Genomic DNA, 15,900 nt, shown 5'->3' with positions numbered 1-15,900 from the left:
TTGGATTTTAACATATGAATTTTGGGGAGGTGTGATTCAATCTATAACATCCACCTAGGAGGAGTTGTTTGTTTGTAACATTTTATTATGCAAATTTCAATTATATAAAATATATAACAGCAGAGAGACCACTATAATGAGCCCTTTCCCATATGCCTGTCAACCAGCTTCAACAATTACTAACTTATGGCTGATCTTATTTCATCAGTATTTCCTTAATTCAACCCCATATTATTGTAAAACAAATCCACAGGCACCTGTGTGGCTGAGTTGGCTAAGTGCTGGGCTCTTGATTTTGGCTCAGGTCATGATCTCACGGTTTGTGGGATTGAGCCCCACATCGGGCTCCATGCAGATAACACAGAGCCTGCTTGGAATTCTCTCACTCCCTCTCTCTGCCCCATTCCTGCTCATGGGCATGTGAGCACATGTGCATGCTCTCTGTCTCTCAAACTTTAGAAATAAATTAAAAAAACTAATGTATCAAGTCATTTCATTTTTTATTTTTAAAAAATGTTTGTTTATTTATTTTGAGAGAGAAAGACTGCAAGTTGAGGAGGGGCAGAGAGAGGGGAGAGAGAGAATTCTAGTATGCTCTACTGTTATTGTATAGCCCAATACGGAGCTCGATCCCATGAACCATGAGATCATGACTCTAACCAAAACCAAGAGTCAGACACTTAACCTACTGAGCCACCCAGGTGCCCCCAAATCATTTCACTTTTATTTTTATTCAAAAAAAATTTTTTTAATGTTTATTCACTTTTTGAGAGACAGAAAGAGTGTTAAGCAGGAGAGGGGCAGAGAGAAAGGGAGACAGAATCTGAAGCAGGCTCCAGGCTCTGAGTTGTCAGCACAGAGCCCAGTGCAGGGCTTGAACTCATGAACTGTGAAATCATGACCTGAGCTGAAGTTGGCCACTTAACTGACTGAGCCACCCAAACACCCCTCTGTTAAAAATATTTGAGTATATATCTCTGAAGAAATGACTTTAAAAAGTAACCATAATACCATTGTACTTAAAACCTCAATAATAATTTGTAGGAAACTTTTATTGATCTTCTGATTTTAAATGAATTAAGTTATATTCTATACTAGAATTGAAGCCTATAATTTATCAGTGTCTAAATTTGGTGAAACTTATGAAGAATAATAAATAGAAACAATTTATTTTATGAATTTTGTCTTATTAAAAATATTTGTTGAAGGTGCCTGGGTGTCTCAGTCAGTTAAGCATCCAACTCTTGATCTCAGCTCAGGTCTTGATCTCAGGGTCTTGAGTTCAAGCCCCATATTTGACTCTGTGCTGAGCATGAAGCCTACTTAAAAATAAATTATACATACAGTATATATATTTGTTGAAGAAAGGCACTCTAAATGGAGGCAAAAAGACAATACTTAAGAAAAATATTTATAAGTTTCAATATTAACAAGACTAGTATTCAGAATATCCTCTGTTTAATAGCAGTTGCTCTGAGTTTACCAGTTATCTCAGCGCATTACAATTTTTTTCAGGTTAAGGTGCCTAGGTGGCTCAGTTGGTTAAGCATCCAACACTTGGTATCAGCTCAGGTCATAATTTTGCTGTCTGAAATCAAGTCTCAGGTCGGACTCGATGCTGAGCATGGAGCCTGCTTGGGATTCTCTCTTTACCTCTTTCTTTGCCCTTCCCCGACTTGTACATGTGCGTTCTCTCTCTCAAAATAAATATTAAATTTTTTTCCCAGCTTTATTGAGGTATAATTGACGTATTACATGGTGTAAGTTGGAGGTATACATTGTGATTGATACTTGTATTGCAAAATGAGTACCATGGTAGCATTGTATTAACATCTCTGTCACCTTACATAATTACGTGTGTGTGTGTGTGTGTGTGTGTGTGTGTGTGTGTGTGTGTTGATAACATTTAAAATCTACTCTCTTGGCAACTTTCAAGTATATGATACAGTCTTGTTAACTATAATCCCCATGCTGTATGTTAGAACCCCAGAACTTATTCATCTTTACAACTGGAAGTTTGACCCCTTTGACCAAAATTGTCCCATTTCTCTTACCTGCTCGGCCCCTGGCAACCACCATTCTGTTTCTAGAGTTCCATCTTTTTTAGAGTCCACATAGAAGCAGGAACATGCAGTATTTGTATTTGTCTCTCTCTGACTTCACTCAGCATGATGTCCTCAGAGTCCATCCATGTTGTCACAAAAGGCAGGATTTCCTTCTTTTTTTTATGGCTGAATAATATTTCTCTTTTTGTGTGTGTGTATGTGTGTGTGTACACATTTTCTTACCCATTCCTCTATCCACAGACAATTAGATCGTTCACATGTTTTGGCCTTTGTGAATAATGCTGCAGTGAATATGAGGATGCAGATACCTCTTCAAGACAGTGATTTCATTTCCTTCAAATATATACCCCAGAGTGGAATTTGCTGGGTCATATGGGAGTTCTATTTTTAATTTTTCCTCACTACATTTAGAAAGAATATTTTCTCAACTAAAATCATTATGGCCTACTGACAAGAGTCCATCAAAAGTTTTAACAGTTTTAAATGTATTAGCAATAAATTTGACAATTAACAATAAAGAACAACACTGGAGTAGACAGGTAATTTTATGAAAAAATTGTAAGTACTAAGATCATAATGAAAAAAGAAATTAATCAGTAAAACAGCAATATGGTATTAGATTAGATACGATTAAGGAAATGATTAAAGTTTATAAATGCTGATAAAATTTAAGTAATTTTAAATCTATAGTATATTACAGAAATGTTCAGATGTCATAAATGTATAGCTTGATTATGTTCCTTTTGTTATTTTAAATGTTTAGCATTTAAACATTTTTACTTTAATATATTTTTATTTTTCAGTTTTGAACAGAACAATCTTATAAGTTCCCTGATACAGTAAAACCAGTTTGTTGTTCAGCAATTTGTTGGCCAATAAATAAGGTCTTTTTTAATATATGTAACTTTAATTATTTTTTAACGCTCCATTTCACTTTCAAAAATGTTGCATTTTGATCAAGTATGTTACACGGTTGCCCAGCTAAGCATTATCGAGAGCCTACCACGTACACACACGGATGTGGGAATGAATTAGGCTGTGTCAGGCTATCAGCAAAGAGCGGAGAGTTTCTGGTGGGGAATGATATGGATAGAACTAGTTTTTGAAGGGCCTTAAATGCCCTCCTTCAGGATCTTCCCACCCCGTGGATGTGGAAGTCTGATGTGGTTTTGAACAAAAGAGTGATATGACAAAAGTAGTATTGTAGGAGGTTTAAATAAGGAATGAATGTCATGGATGAATGGGCAGCAAGAGGAAAGATAGAACGGGGTGAAGCCTCATTACAAAGGAAAATCTTCTGAGACCTTGTCATTTGGACTGGCAGGATTGAGGGAGAGCTTAGAATCCGAGAGGATGCCAGTTTCCTCAATTGTCTGATTAAAAAGGAAAATGTCCCTGTTGATAGAATGTAGAGAATTCAGGAGGAAGGGAAAAGATCTTTTACGGGAGAAGATAATGTGATTTTGGATACTGAACACGATGACATGTTGCTGTATCCAAGCAGAGGTGGCCGATCGTCCATAGGACCTAGAGTCAGAAGCCCGGTAGTAAGACCACAGTTGAGCTTTCAGATTGGGGCTTTTTTGTGGAAGTAAGTAAAGCCATGTGAGTGAATGAGTTCTTGACAGAAAATCTTGGAAGAGAACGCTGAGCAAAATCCTAACCTTTGAGCAACAGTTGGAGGAAAGTAGAAGTAGCACCAGTGAAAAAAGATTCAAACAAAAGATACCAGAGTATTGGTCAGAGGAGTAGGGATTCATGGAAAGGATTTTTGGAAACTAAAGGAACAAGTGTTAGTGAGTGATGTGATGTGTAGTGATGAGGTCCAGAGAAGGCCAAGAAGAGGCCACTGGATTTGGAGGTCACTAACGACCTTCAGAACCAGCTTCAGGAGGTTTAGAATGGGCAGCGCATGAGGAAATGGATGTAGCATCAGTTGACTGTTCATATTAGGAGCGTGTCAAAGAGATGAGAGTCAGAATGTAGAGTATTGTACAAGGGGCAGAAGAGGCAAGTAAAATGTTTCAAGATACAGAGACCTTTACATGGTTGAGGGCAGTGGATAGAGGAGAGGGTGAATACAGCAGAGGGAGGAAAGATTGAATGTTACAGAGAGAGGGAAAGATAACTAGAGAAGATCACTCTAGGGAAGAGTGAACTGAGGAGAAGAGATGAAGGTATTAGCTCTGGAAAAGGCATAATATTTCTAATGAGACTGGAAAGAAGATGAGAGCATCACTATTATAATAGCATTTTCTGTTTTCTTACGCATCTTCTATAGTCTGAACTAGAATGTAAGCGTAAACCATTTTGAGGTACTGAGGGGGATATGAAAGAATTGTGTTAAGACATGGCCTCTCACCCGCCTGTGGTTTATATGGGCTAAATGAGGAGAGGAGGCAGAAATAACTCTGTGACCAAGGGGTAGAGTAAATAGCATGCTTCGGATGCCTAGGGGTGGCATTATGAATGAGGATGTGAATGGTCAGAAGAGGCCTGGTGCAGATGCTCTGAACTAGGAGGAATGGTTGGGGTTTGGACGGGAGGCAGATGTTGAGAAAACGTGTTTCAGTAGAGAGGCTAGCAGATGCAAAAACCAACCATGTAGCCAGGAAGGGTTTATCGGGACCTCTTGGTTTGCACTGTTTATTTTTTTATTTAATAATAATAATAGTAGCAGCTAACATCAAGTATTTACTAGGTGCCAGGTTCTAGTGTCAACGTTTTGCATGTATTTTTAATCCCCACCACATCCTTTAATCCTTGAGGTACTTACTGCTTTTACCCTCATTTCACAGATAAGGAAACACAGGCTTAAGCGATTTGCACCAGTTCCCACAGCCTGTAATGGGTGAGTGGGGATTTGAACCTGGGCTTTCTGGTTCCAGAGTGCTTACTCTCAACCTCTTCCCTCTTGCCTCTAGAGGATGTCGTCTTAAGGTTAGGAAGTAATGGTGGATTTGGTTGAGGTCGAGTTAGAAGCTGTGGGAAAGCTTTGAATGCAGAACTGTCAGGTTTGAATTTCATTCTTCCTTTAACGAAGACCCACTGGGGTTTTCATCAGGAACGAAGAGAAGTTGTAAGTTGCACGTTCCGTAATGATCCAGCAGATGACAGCGCGTATGTCTGCGAAGACCAGGGAGCTTGAGAGGAACGAGGGAGGCCCTTCCCAGCCCATTCTGTACGTAAGACCACACTTCCAGGGCACAAGACTGATAGAATTGTGAGTTATCTCGGGAGCTTGTGTTCTCCCTTGATGTGTAGCGGTTAATTTTCGATTTCATTGTGGTTTTTGAAAGAAGAAAGCGTTTTTATTTGAAACGGAGTTCTCGAGTTTCTGTTGTGAACTGGTATTCACCGTGGTGGAAAGACGCGAGGAATTGGAGCTTACATTCCGATGGAGAAGACAGAATGAACATATGTGAATAATATGGAGAGAAAAAAGAGATTCTTTCCTTTTTGTTCTTCCTTTCTCATATTGGTAAGCAATGAAAAATGAAACTCTTAAAGTCTAACTTGCATAACTGCCAAGAAACACGAGCCCCTTAGTAACATCTGGGCCATAGCTGTGGCTGAAGGGCGGCGGGGAGGGCGGAAGCTTTGCTGCTGTAAACCCGGCTCCAAACCCTGGCGACCCCAGGAACACAAGGAAGGTAAATCCCCTCATCTTTCTGAGCCTCTGTTTCCTCATTTGTGAGGTGGAGATACAATCCCCGTCTCAGTGTGCTGCTGGGGAAATCAGAGCCAACATACGTCAAGTGTCTAGCGTGTGTCCTGTAGCGCATTCTCAGTCATAGATGTCACATTTCTCTCCTGTCTGTTGCAGTGCGGTAGTAATGGTGGAAGGAAGTCATCACTGCCCCATTATCTGTAGCCTAAAATTAGGGGGCTACATCTAACATGGGAGTCTCACGTGCAGATAATATCTGAACACCTGTATGTCCTCACATTATACGTTCTCTGGAAAGAGTGGCAAATGTAAGAGCCAGTCATAACCAAATCGGGGAAAGGAAAAAGAGGGGGACGTTAAACAATTAATAGCCTGTCTAGTTAAAGAAAAAAGTATGTATAAAGTTTAGTTCATCCTGTAGTTTAATTTTTTTTTAAGTGTTTAGTTTTGAGAGAGAGACAGAGTGTGAGTAGGGGAGGGGCAGAGAGAGAGGGAGACACAGAATCTGAAGCAGGCCCTGGGCTCTGAGCTGTCAGCACAGAGCCCAATGGGGGGCTCTTTCCCAGGAACCCTGAGATCATGACCTGAGTCAAAGTTGGATGCTTATCTGACTGAGCACCGAGGCGCCCTGATCCCGTAGTTTAAGCAAGACACTGAAATAGAGGAAATTTTTCCTTTAGAGAGAGAAAGAAGCTGGCAACCTGGGACTTGTGTTTCCTTAGGGAGGATATGAGAAATTTGGTTATGAGAGTTGGTGGCGCACATTTTTAAAGAATATGAGCACCAAGCATTACTTTAGAAAAAAGCTGTTACCAAAGAACATTGGTATCGCTCTTGGATTTGTCTTGGGTCATTTCCTGTTTAAGGAAACCACATTCAACAACTTATCTGAATTTGGGGGTCATGGGAATGAGTCAGGGATGTGGAAAGGAGGGATAGAGAGCATGGCTTGGCTTTAGGATTCGTTATAACATGTTGAACGTTTTACATGACATAAAAAAAAATTCAAACAGTCAATCCTATAAGGAAATTTAGCAAAAATGTGAAGCTGCTGATTATTCCTTCTGCAGAAGCTTTGAGGAGGAAGTAGATTTGAGCAGTAGACTCTTCATTTAAGAAAGAAAATTGTGATACATAAGCAAATGGTACCTAGCGTGGATGTACTTTAAGACTCCTGTAAAAATTAACTTAAAAAAATTTTTTTAACGTCTATTCATTTTTGAAAGACAGAGAGAGACAATGTGAGCGGGAGAGGGACAGAGAGAGAGAAGGAGACAGAATCTGAAGCAGGCGTCAGGCTCCGAGTTGTCAGCACAGAGCCTGACACGGGGCTCAAACTCACGAACTATGAGATAGATCATGCCCTGAGCTGGAGTTGAACCCTTAACTGACTGAGCCACCCAGGTGCCCCAAATTAACTTTTTTATTGTAAAAATAATCCACACCCTTTGCCTAGTGGTGCTTAGTCTTTATTAGCCCTCGGAGTAGCAAACTGTTTAATTCCTTTTTTTTTTTAAACTTTGATTTCTATTCTAATTTTTGAGGCTAATGTATTGTGGTCTCTGTGTTCACCACACCTATTGCACACCAGGAACCAGGAGCCATTGTGTGCATTGTGTGGCTCTAGGCAGATTACTTCCTCTCTAGGCCTTGTTTTCCCCTCTGCCTCTTTTGAATTGATTTCTAAGGCTTGTAAATGAATTGATTCCCTCCTGACTCTTCAAACCTGCGGATTCTACGGTTTGTGTCGCCAGGGTACTTACTTTGCCACTAGGTGGCACTAAGGTGCCTTTGAAGCCTGTCACCTCTGGGTTTTCAGAATCTTGGGTGTTTGCTTCCTCAGATCCCCATTTAACATTTGGGTGACGGAGACCCAGAGCTTAAGTTACTCAGAGCCTCTTGAATCCCAGTCATCTGTCTTCCCCTCTGTTCCACTGTTTCTCTCAGGGGCTTTGTGAGGGAAACTCAGAGACCACGTTCTCAACCAGTCTTGTTCTTTCTTAATTATTTTTAAAATAATTTTAAACGATTCTTTAAGTGCATATATCATCATATTCAAAATAAATAATTGGCCTGCGTTAGTGTTTCTGTATTGGCTCCCTCAGTGAAAAAAGCTAGACTGTCCACTTCCAAAGATCTTTGCCCTTCCTATGAGTAGCCGGCCTCACAGTTTGTGCTGGAATAAACACTACAGAAATCTCAACCGGAGCCTCTGTACCCGATGGTTGTTTCTCCATTCTTGCCCAGTCCCTCTGACAAGAGGTTTGCCTTTCAGCCCTCCCCTCCAACTAAACATGTCATCCATTCTTGTGCCTCACCTCTGTCCACTTGCCTAATTGGGAGAGCTTTTGCGGGGGTGGATATGCTCCAGTTCTTAAACATTTGATCTCCTGGGTTTTCCCAGCCCATGTTAACCGTTCTTTTTTTCCTGTCTTGCGTTATTGGTGACGAGGATGGGATTGCCATCAATCATGGCTGTGTGTGGACAGATGGTACAGTGGGAGACAGGGTGGCCACGTGGAGAAGACGTGGGCTCTGCAGTCCCGCTGACTGGGTCAGATCTCTGCTCTGTCAGGGACTGACTCTGTGGCCCATCGTCATCTCTCTAATGAGGAGGAAGTAGTAGGGTAATATTTACTACCTGGAGAGGGTCCCGTGAAGAAGAACTGAGGTAATGTATGGAAAGCTCCTGGTGTCAGTGCTTGGCACACATAGTAGCTGCTCACTAAGTGCTAATTATTCTGATTGCCATTGTATAGAGAGGAACAAGAGAGGCTATATATAGCATGTGAAAGGTAGGAGCCCAAGCAAGGGTCTAGGTCAGAGGACCTAGATTTTTTTTTTTTTTTTTTTTTTTAAGATCTCTACATCCAACGTGGGGCTTGAACTCACAGCCCTGATATCAAGAGTCGCATGCTCCACTGACTGAGCCAGCTACATATCCCCCTTTTTACTTTTTAAGTGTAGCTTCTAGAAAAAGTGGTGAGGCTAACATCATATCCCCACCTGATTGTACTGGACTGAAAGGTAGAGAGGTCTTTCGTACTCAAGCATATACAATTTTAATTTGGGGAATCATCTACTAAGGTTTTTTGGAGGCTTTTGATTTTTTTCTCTTATGATGTTCTTTTTTCTTTTAAATATATTTTTTTTAATGTTTATTTATTTTGAGAGAGGGAGAGTGTGTGTGTCTGAGCAGGGGAAGGACAGAGAGAGAGAAGGAGAGAGAGAATCTCTAGAAGGCTCCATGCTCAGCGCAGAGCCCATGGTGGGGCTTGATTTCATGAACCATGAGATCATGTCCTGAGCCACAGTCAAGAGTCGGATGCTTAACCTAGGTGTCCCATGATGTTCTGTTCTTAAGAGCCTGACTGGCATCTTGATGCACTATGGGCATTAATCGTTTAAGTAATCGTTAAAAATGAAAAAAGTAAAAGAGGCACCAAATATTCTCCTTCGTCCTCCAAATCCTGAGGACCTCAATGGAGAAACATCTGAATGTATTATTTATGGTTTAGTGTGTCAGCTACAAGCAATTAGAAGATCATTGAGTTTGTTTTTTAAAAAGCCATTTCATGATTTCAAAGAATAGGGTGTGTGCAAAAACCATCTCCCATGTAATTATATCTTATCAACAGATGGAAATCTACTAGCAGTTAATGGTCCTAGAATTTTCCTTCACATGCAAATTATTAAAACAACACAAATGACCAAGAGTAAAAAAAAAAAAAAAGAGAGAGAGAACCATAATACTATATATTAAATGAAGTCATCAGCCTGATTTTCATTAAATTTATTTTGGTTTTAAGACACTAGTTACAAAACATTGACTTCTTTCAAAACCTTAAAGGTAAATAATAATCTCATTACCAGCTTGTTTTAGAGCTATGAGTAATTGCTAATTTTAGATTTGTAACCTTTGTCTTGCCAGGTGGATTGAAAAATAAAGTTCTTTATTTACATCTTGAATTTACACTTGCTTTTTTTTTTTTAAATAATGACTCTTGTGAAATAATTTTGCGGGAAGTTTATTTGCAGAAAGCAAGCACGGCACATGGGTTTTGAGAACTTTGAGGGTAATTTTCATTGTTCTTCCTTTAGTCCCAGAATGAGGTATCCCTTCTTCCAAGTAAACTTGTAACCATAATTCATTGGATATAAGATACCATCAGTTGTAAGAGGCACATTTATTTTAAGTGCCACCTTGTATAGAAAATAAAATGCCTCCAATAAACTCTGACAAAGCTGTTGGATCTATTTCAGAACTGTTAAATGGTGAAAAACAGGTGTACCTTATACCTGATGAAATATAAGACAGATTTTGTAACTTACACATTGGTTAGAAGTTAGAGAGCTTGTTTTATATATAGTTTGTAAGTTAGCATCAGACTTTAGGCGAGCTCAGAATGTATTATATTTAGTGAGTATGGTTTGGTCTCTAGATTCTGTAAATAACTGATGAAAGGAAAGTGTAATGAGGTCTCTTTTCAAGTGCTGTTAGCCCCTTGATTCAGTAAAGTGAACTAACTTTGCTTCAACCTGGTTATCTCTACCTTCTCCCCCCTCCCACCAAACACACACCCACCCTCTTTTCAGTCCTTACCTATTCCTCTAACAAAATCTGTTCTCCATAAAGGCTCCTGATAGCAGTTATTTATAGCCTCTTGTGAATTCAAGGCAAAGTGTTAAATTGCCCAAGGATGTTTGCTTTTTAAGCCTTATCTCTAATTATTGGCTAAAAATCTTTATCTGCTTAAAAACCGTTCAGGCCCCGACTAGCCATATGGAACAAGTTTTGTGAAAATGGCTGGGGGGAGGAGGGATGTGGGGGCGCCTCCTGCGCTGTCTCTGTGGAAGGCTACGGGCAGATAACAGAGCACCTGATTTCCTTTCCCACCCTGAAGGGTGCCACCAGACCTGTCTGCCTGCTCCCTGCCTTTGTCCTGGGAGTCTGTGAACCGAATAGGCTACATTCTGCTGCTGCCCTTACTGACCGTATCCAGAAGAAAAGCAAACTTGCCTTGAAACAGCTGCATTTCTGACCAATTTCATTGAAATTTTTATCAGTTTTATCTTCCTTTTGATAGAGGCTATTGAATTTTAAGGAAGCCCTGTGATACGAAGAATTCTTTTGTAATTTCAATAGCTACTTCCTAATTCACCTGTTTTTTTTTTTTAATTTTATTTATTTTTTTCTTTCGAAATCTCTGTGCTCATACATCTTACTGACTTAAGTCAGGCTTTCCATTTTGAATGACTATTTGGTAATCCAGATTCTCAGCCTGCTTTTTCTACATTATTTTCAGGCATGCCCAAGCAGATACACGGTAGAGCAGTTACTTTTGTTTAAACTGCAGAGTTGTTTGTGGTCTAACTTGAAGATGAAAGCAAGAGTTTTTTGGGGTTTTTTTTTCCCCCTCAAGTTTGTTACACATTTATCAGTTGTGAATTTTCTGATATTTTGTATACTTAAAAATTTTTTTTTATGTTTCTATTTTATTTTTGAGAGAGAGAATGCTAGTGGAGGAGGAGCAGAGAGAGAAGGAGACACAGAATCTGAAGCAGGCTCCAGGCTCTGAGCTATCAGCGCAGAGCCTGACGCAGGGCTCTAATAACTCAACGGGCTATGAGCCCCAACTTATGACCTGAGCCAAAGTCGGACGCTTAACCAACTGAACCACCCAGGGGCCCCAATACTTTGTAAACTTTTGACATAGTTGATACTCACTAAAAATGTTAGATTGATCCCAGATTGGTACTATCAGGGTTTATAGACAGAGCTCTTGATTGCATTTATGGCGTTTGGTTAACACAAAGAATGGTGTTTCTCAGCAAAAGACATGCAGTGATATTGCACATGCTTTCGGTGTTGTGTTAGCTTTGAAAACTCTATGAAGAAATTCACCTCTGTTACTAAATTTCATACATTGAAACTAATGTAAAATGTAAGGTAAATATCCTATAGATGTCTGTATGTGGTTGCATGACTTTGGCTTTTTTGTCTTTGCAGCTCGGGGTGTGGTTTTCTCTTGGCTGTGCCTGTTTGGCCTTGGAAGACTATGCAGGTTCGGCGAAGGCATTTCAGCGCTGTGTGACTCTAGAACCCGATGTGAGTTTGTTGGGTCTCCTCCTCTTCTCACAGCTCTGGGATATTCTCTGAGTTACTTGAATTGTACTATAGCTCAGTAATTCCTGTGGGTACACAGTTTCAGTTATACAGAATGAATAGATTCTAGAGATCTGCTGTTCAACATTGTGCCTGTGGTTAACAGTACTGTGTTGTGTACTTACAATTTTGGAGAGAGGGTAGATCTCATGTTAAGGGTTCTTATCACAATAAAAAAAAAGATAAAAGATGGAAAAAAATTCAAATTTTCTATTATTTTATGTTAAAATAAAAAAAAAAAAACCAATTGGAAGAAAATATACCTTTGACAGAAAGTCACACATTAAGGTAAATTATTTATAAATCTGGAAATAAGTTTTTTCTTATAATAACTAACTTATTCATGGAAAATAAGTTTGATACAACAGTTTTTTAGTTAAAATTATACTTAAGTACACAGCAAAACGTCACATCTACTCTATCATTCAGTAACATGTGCTGCCTATGTTCATTGCATTATTAGAAAGTTCTTTTAGTTTACAGTCCTTTAATAGTTAATAGTTTCACTGAGTTGATAAATAATTCACATGTCATGTAGTTCCTCCATTCAAAGGTAAAATTCAGTGATTTCTTGGTATATTCAGCATTGTGTGACTGTCACCACGATCAATTTTAGAACATTCTTATTATCATAAAAAGAATCCCCCTGTACTCATTAGTAGTCATTCCTCATTTCTCCCAAACACCTTCCACTCATTACCCTCCATGCTGTGCCCCAGGCAACCACTAATGTGGCTTTGCCTGTTCCGGACACTTCCTATACATGGAATCCTATGCTATGCGGTCTTTTGTGGCCTCTTTCACTTTGATCAGTGTTTTCCCAGTTCACCCACGTTGTTGCACACATCAGTACTTCTTTCCGTTTTACGGCCAACTAATAGTCCGTTATATGGGCGTATCATGTTACTTACTCTTACATTGTTGGACGTTTGAATTGTTTCCATTTTTTGGCTATTTTAATAGTCATTTACAGTTTTTGTGAAAATAAATAGATTTATAGATTCATTTTGTGTAAATAAATAGATTTTTGTGTAAATAAATAGAATCACAGATATATGATTCTATTTCTCTTAGGTATGTGCCTACTAGTAGAGTTACTGGGTATGTTAGCTTTGTGCTCAAAATTTTGAGAAACTGTCAGACTGTTTTCTAAATCACCATTTTACATCCCCACCAGCATTGTATGGGGGTTCCCGTTTCTCCACGCTTTGGTAGCTCTTGTTATTATCTGTCTTGTTGATTCTAGGCATCGTTGGAGGTGGGATCTTGTTGTGGCTTCATTTTCCATTTCCCTGATGGCTAGTGATGTTGAGCATCTTTCCATATGCTTATTGGCCATTTGTGTCCATTCATCTTTGGAAAAATATTTGTTTGTTGACATCCTTTGCCCAGTTTTAAATTGGGTTAGTTGTCTTTTTATTGTTGAGTTGTAGGTGTTCTTTATACATCCTAGATACAAGACCCATATCAGATATATGATTTGCAAATATTTTCTCCCATTCTGTACCTGTTTTTCACTTTCTCGATGGTGTCTTTTGAGATACAACAGTTTTTAGTTTAGATGAGCCCCAACTTATCTGTTTTTTTCTCTTGTTGCTCATGTGTTTGGGGTCTTCTTCAAATCTTCGTATTAAGAACAACTATTTTGAAGTCTTTGGTTATTCCTACCTCTCTTTCATTTCTCTGTTTCTACTAATTTTTCCTTCAGCTGTGGATGAATTTTCTTGCTCCTTCTCACATCTGTCAAGAGTTTTAATTGTATCCTACACACCATAGATGGTGTGTTGTTGAGTTCCTGGGTTTTGTTGTTTTCCCTCAAGGAAGGTAGAACTTTATTTTGGCATTTGTCTAATTTACTTGTGGATCATCTTTATTTTAAGCTTTCTTAGGGTGGGTGTTGCATTGTCCTTATTCTGGGGTTGTAATCACGCTTCTCTGAGGTGTAAGCTTTTGGTGGCTGACCTTAATCCCATGTGTGATCAATAACAGTTCTCCACTCTGGTTGGTTGGAACTTGAACAGCTCCTAGCATTGTGTGGCCTCCAGAATGTCTGTTCAGCTCACAGCTCTCTGGCAGTTGTTCTCTGCTTGGCCTCAAGAAGTTTTGCCCTGAACATGTATAGCTTAACATTCAGCCAAGGACCCACAGAGATACTTATTGAGATTTCTGAAGCTTGTTCTCTGCACGGATCTCATTTCCCTGTTTTTTTGTTTTTGTTTTTTTTGTTTTTGTTTTTTTTTGCCCTGCAAATTCTAGCTGACATTTGAGCCCTGAAGTCTAATCTTTTTTTTTCTTGAGAGAGAGAGAGCGAACGTACATGTGTGCATGATCAGGGAAGCAGAGAGAGAGAGACAGAGAGAAAGACAGAGAGAGAGACTCAAGCAGGTTCCTTGCTTAGTGTGGAGCCCAACATGGGGCTCCATCTCACAACCTTGAGATCATGACCTGAGCTGAAATCAAGATGCTTAACCAGCTGAGTTGGTTGCTTAACCAACTGAGCCACCCAGGAGCCTTTGATCTCTTTTTCTTAATCTCAGTAAGACTTGCTTCGTTTGATTTTTTCCTCCCTGTGCTGCAGTCCTGAAAGTGCCTCTAGATGGAGGTGTAGGTTGATTGTTGAGACATCTCAGTTTACCTTCTCTTAAGGGTCACAGTTCCTTGCTGCTTGTTGTCCAACTTCTCAGAAACAGTTGTTTCCTAAATTTTGTCCAGTTTGTAGCTTTTTATGGTAACAAGGCTAGTCTGGTACTAACTGTGCTATGTCTGCAAGCAGAGGTCCATTGCCACTTGATTTTTAAATCATACATTTGGAACCTGAAAACTATACACTGTATATTTTGTAAAAAGCTCAACAAAGAGGAACAAGCATAATTCATATTGTTCTTGTTAGAATCAACATTCGTGCGATGGCTTTAATTTATTTTTGTCATTGCACAGAGGAATAGGGAAAGAAATATGTTTGATTGATGAAATATGTAGGAATAACACTGGAGAACACATACTCCTTTATTCTCCTATCTGATGAAGGATGATGGTAAAATAGCAAAGCCTTTCAATATACGAAAAGCAGGGGCGCCTGGGTGGCTCAGTCAGTTGAGCATCCAACTTTGGCTTAGGTCATGATCTCATGGTTCGTGAGTTCAAGCCCCGCATCGGGGCTGTAAGCTACCAGCACAGAGCCCACTTCGGATCCTCTATCCCCCCCCCTCTGTCTCTACCTCCCCCACTCATGCTCTCTCTCTAAAAAAAATCAATAAATATTTTAAAAGGTATGAAAAACAATATTCTGCATAGCCTTGGATTTGTAATAAATCTAAATATTATGTAAATTATGTTGCAAATTGTCCAGTTATTTTGGAAATCTAAATTTGTAAATAAAATCTTAGCTAAGTTCCAAATTAGTGCTGTAAGAGTTGTGTCGATTTGCTGACCATTTTTGTTTGAAATTATACAAGTGAAGTTTAATTCATTGAATTTTCTCCTACAACTTGAACATTCCTATTGACAAGTCTGATTGTAAAGAGCACCTCTTGGACTCGGAAAATATGTTCTACTTTGGGTGGTAGCAGTTATTTTGCCGAAATGAGAGTGGTGTATAACTGGATTCCCAATCGTTTCAGAATGCTGAAGCTTGGAACAATTTGTCGACTTCCTATATCCGATTGAAACAAAAGTAAGTACATGAGACAAATATGAAGAACTCAGTTTCCAAAATGAGTGAGTTTAAAAAATTTTTTTAACAAATGAGATTTTCTTCCACTGAACACTGAACGTTGTGCCTTCCTTCTTTTCCTCTTGCCCATTCATGTCTTTGAATTAGAATGACTTAATATAGCCATTTGAATTCTAAACGTAGCTTATTTCGTGAAAACACTTACCATGTAATAAAAAAAGAAATATTATTTGGAATCTTTATTTGATACTGAAGTTTTACATCCTAAATTTCATTGCATGATAAAAGTAAGCATGCCTTTAGTTGGTCAACTTCATTGATAGAT

The 15,900-nt window shown here is 39.2% G+C and overlaps 1 protein-coding gene across 2 annotated transcripts in view; it reads left to right on the top strand.

Annotated features, from left to right (window-relative positions):
• TTC27 (tetratricopeptide repeat domain 27) overlaps positions 1 to 15,900 on the top strand; it is a 185,983-nt gene that overhangs the window by 134,719 nt on the left and 35,364 nt on the right. For both annotated transcript variants that reach the window (XM_030311343.2, XM_030311344.1), the window contains exons 14-15: positions 11,747 to 11,845; positions 15,523 to 15,575. In XM_030311343.2, the coding sequence (XP_030167203.1) occupies positions 11,747 to 11,845; positions 15,523 to 15,575 (152 nt within the window). The remainder of the gene's footprint in view (positions 1 to 11,746; positions 11,846 to 15,522; positions 15,576 to 15,900) is intronic.

The sequence above is a fragment of the Lynx canadensis genome, chromosome A3, assembly GCF_007474595.2.
Source record: "Lynx canadensis isolate LIC74 chromosome A3, mLynCan4.pri.v2, whole genome shotgun sequence".
NCBI classification, from domain to species: Eukaryota; Metazoa; Chordata; class Mammalia; order Carnivora; family Felidae; genus Lynx; species Lynx canadensis.
This window is presented reverse-complemented; position numbering and strand designations above follow the sequence as displayed.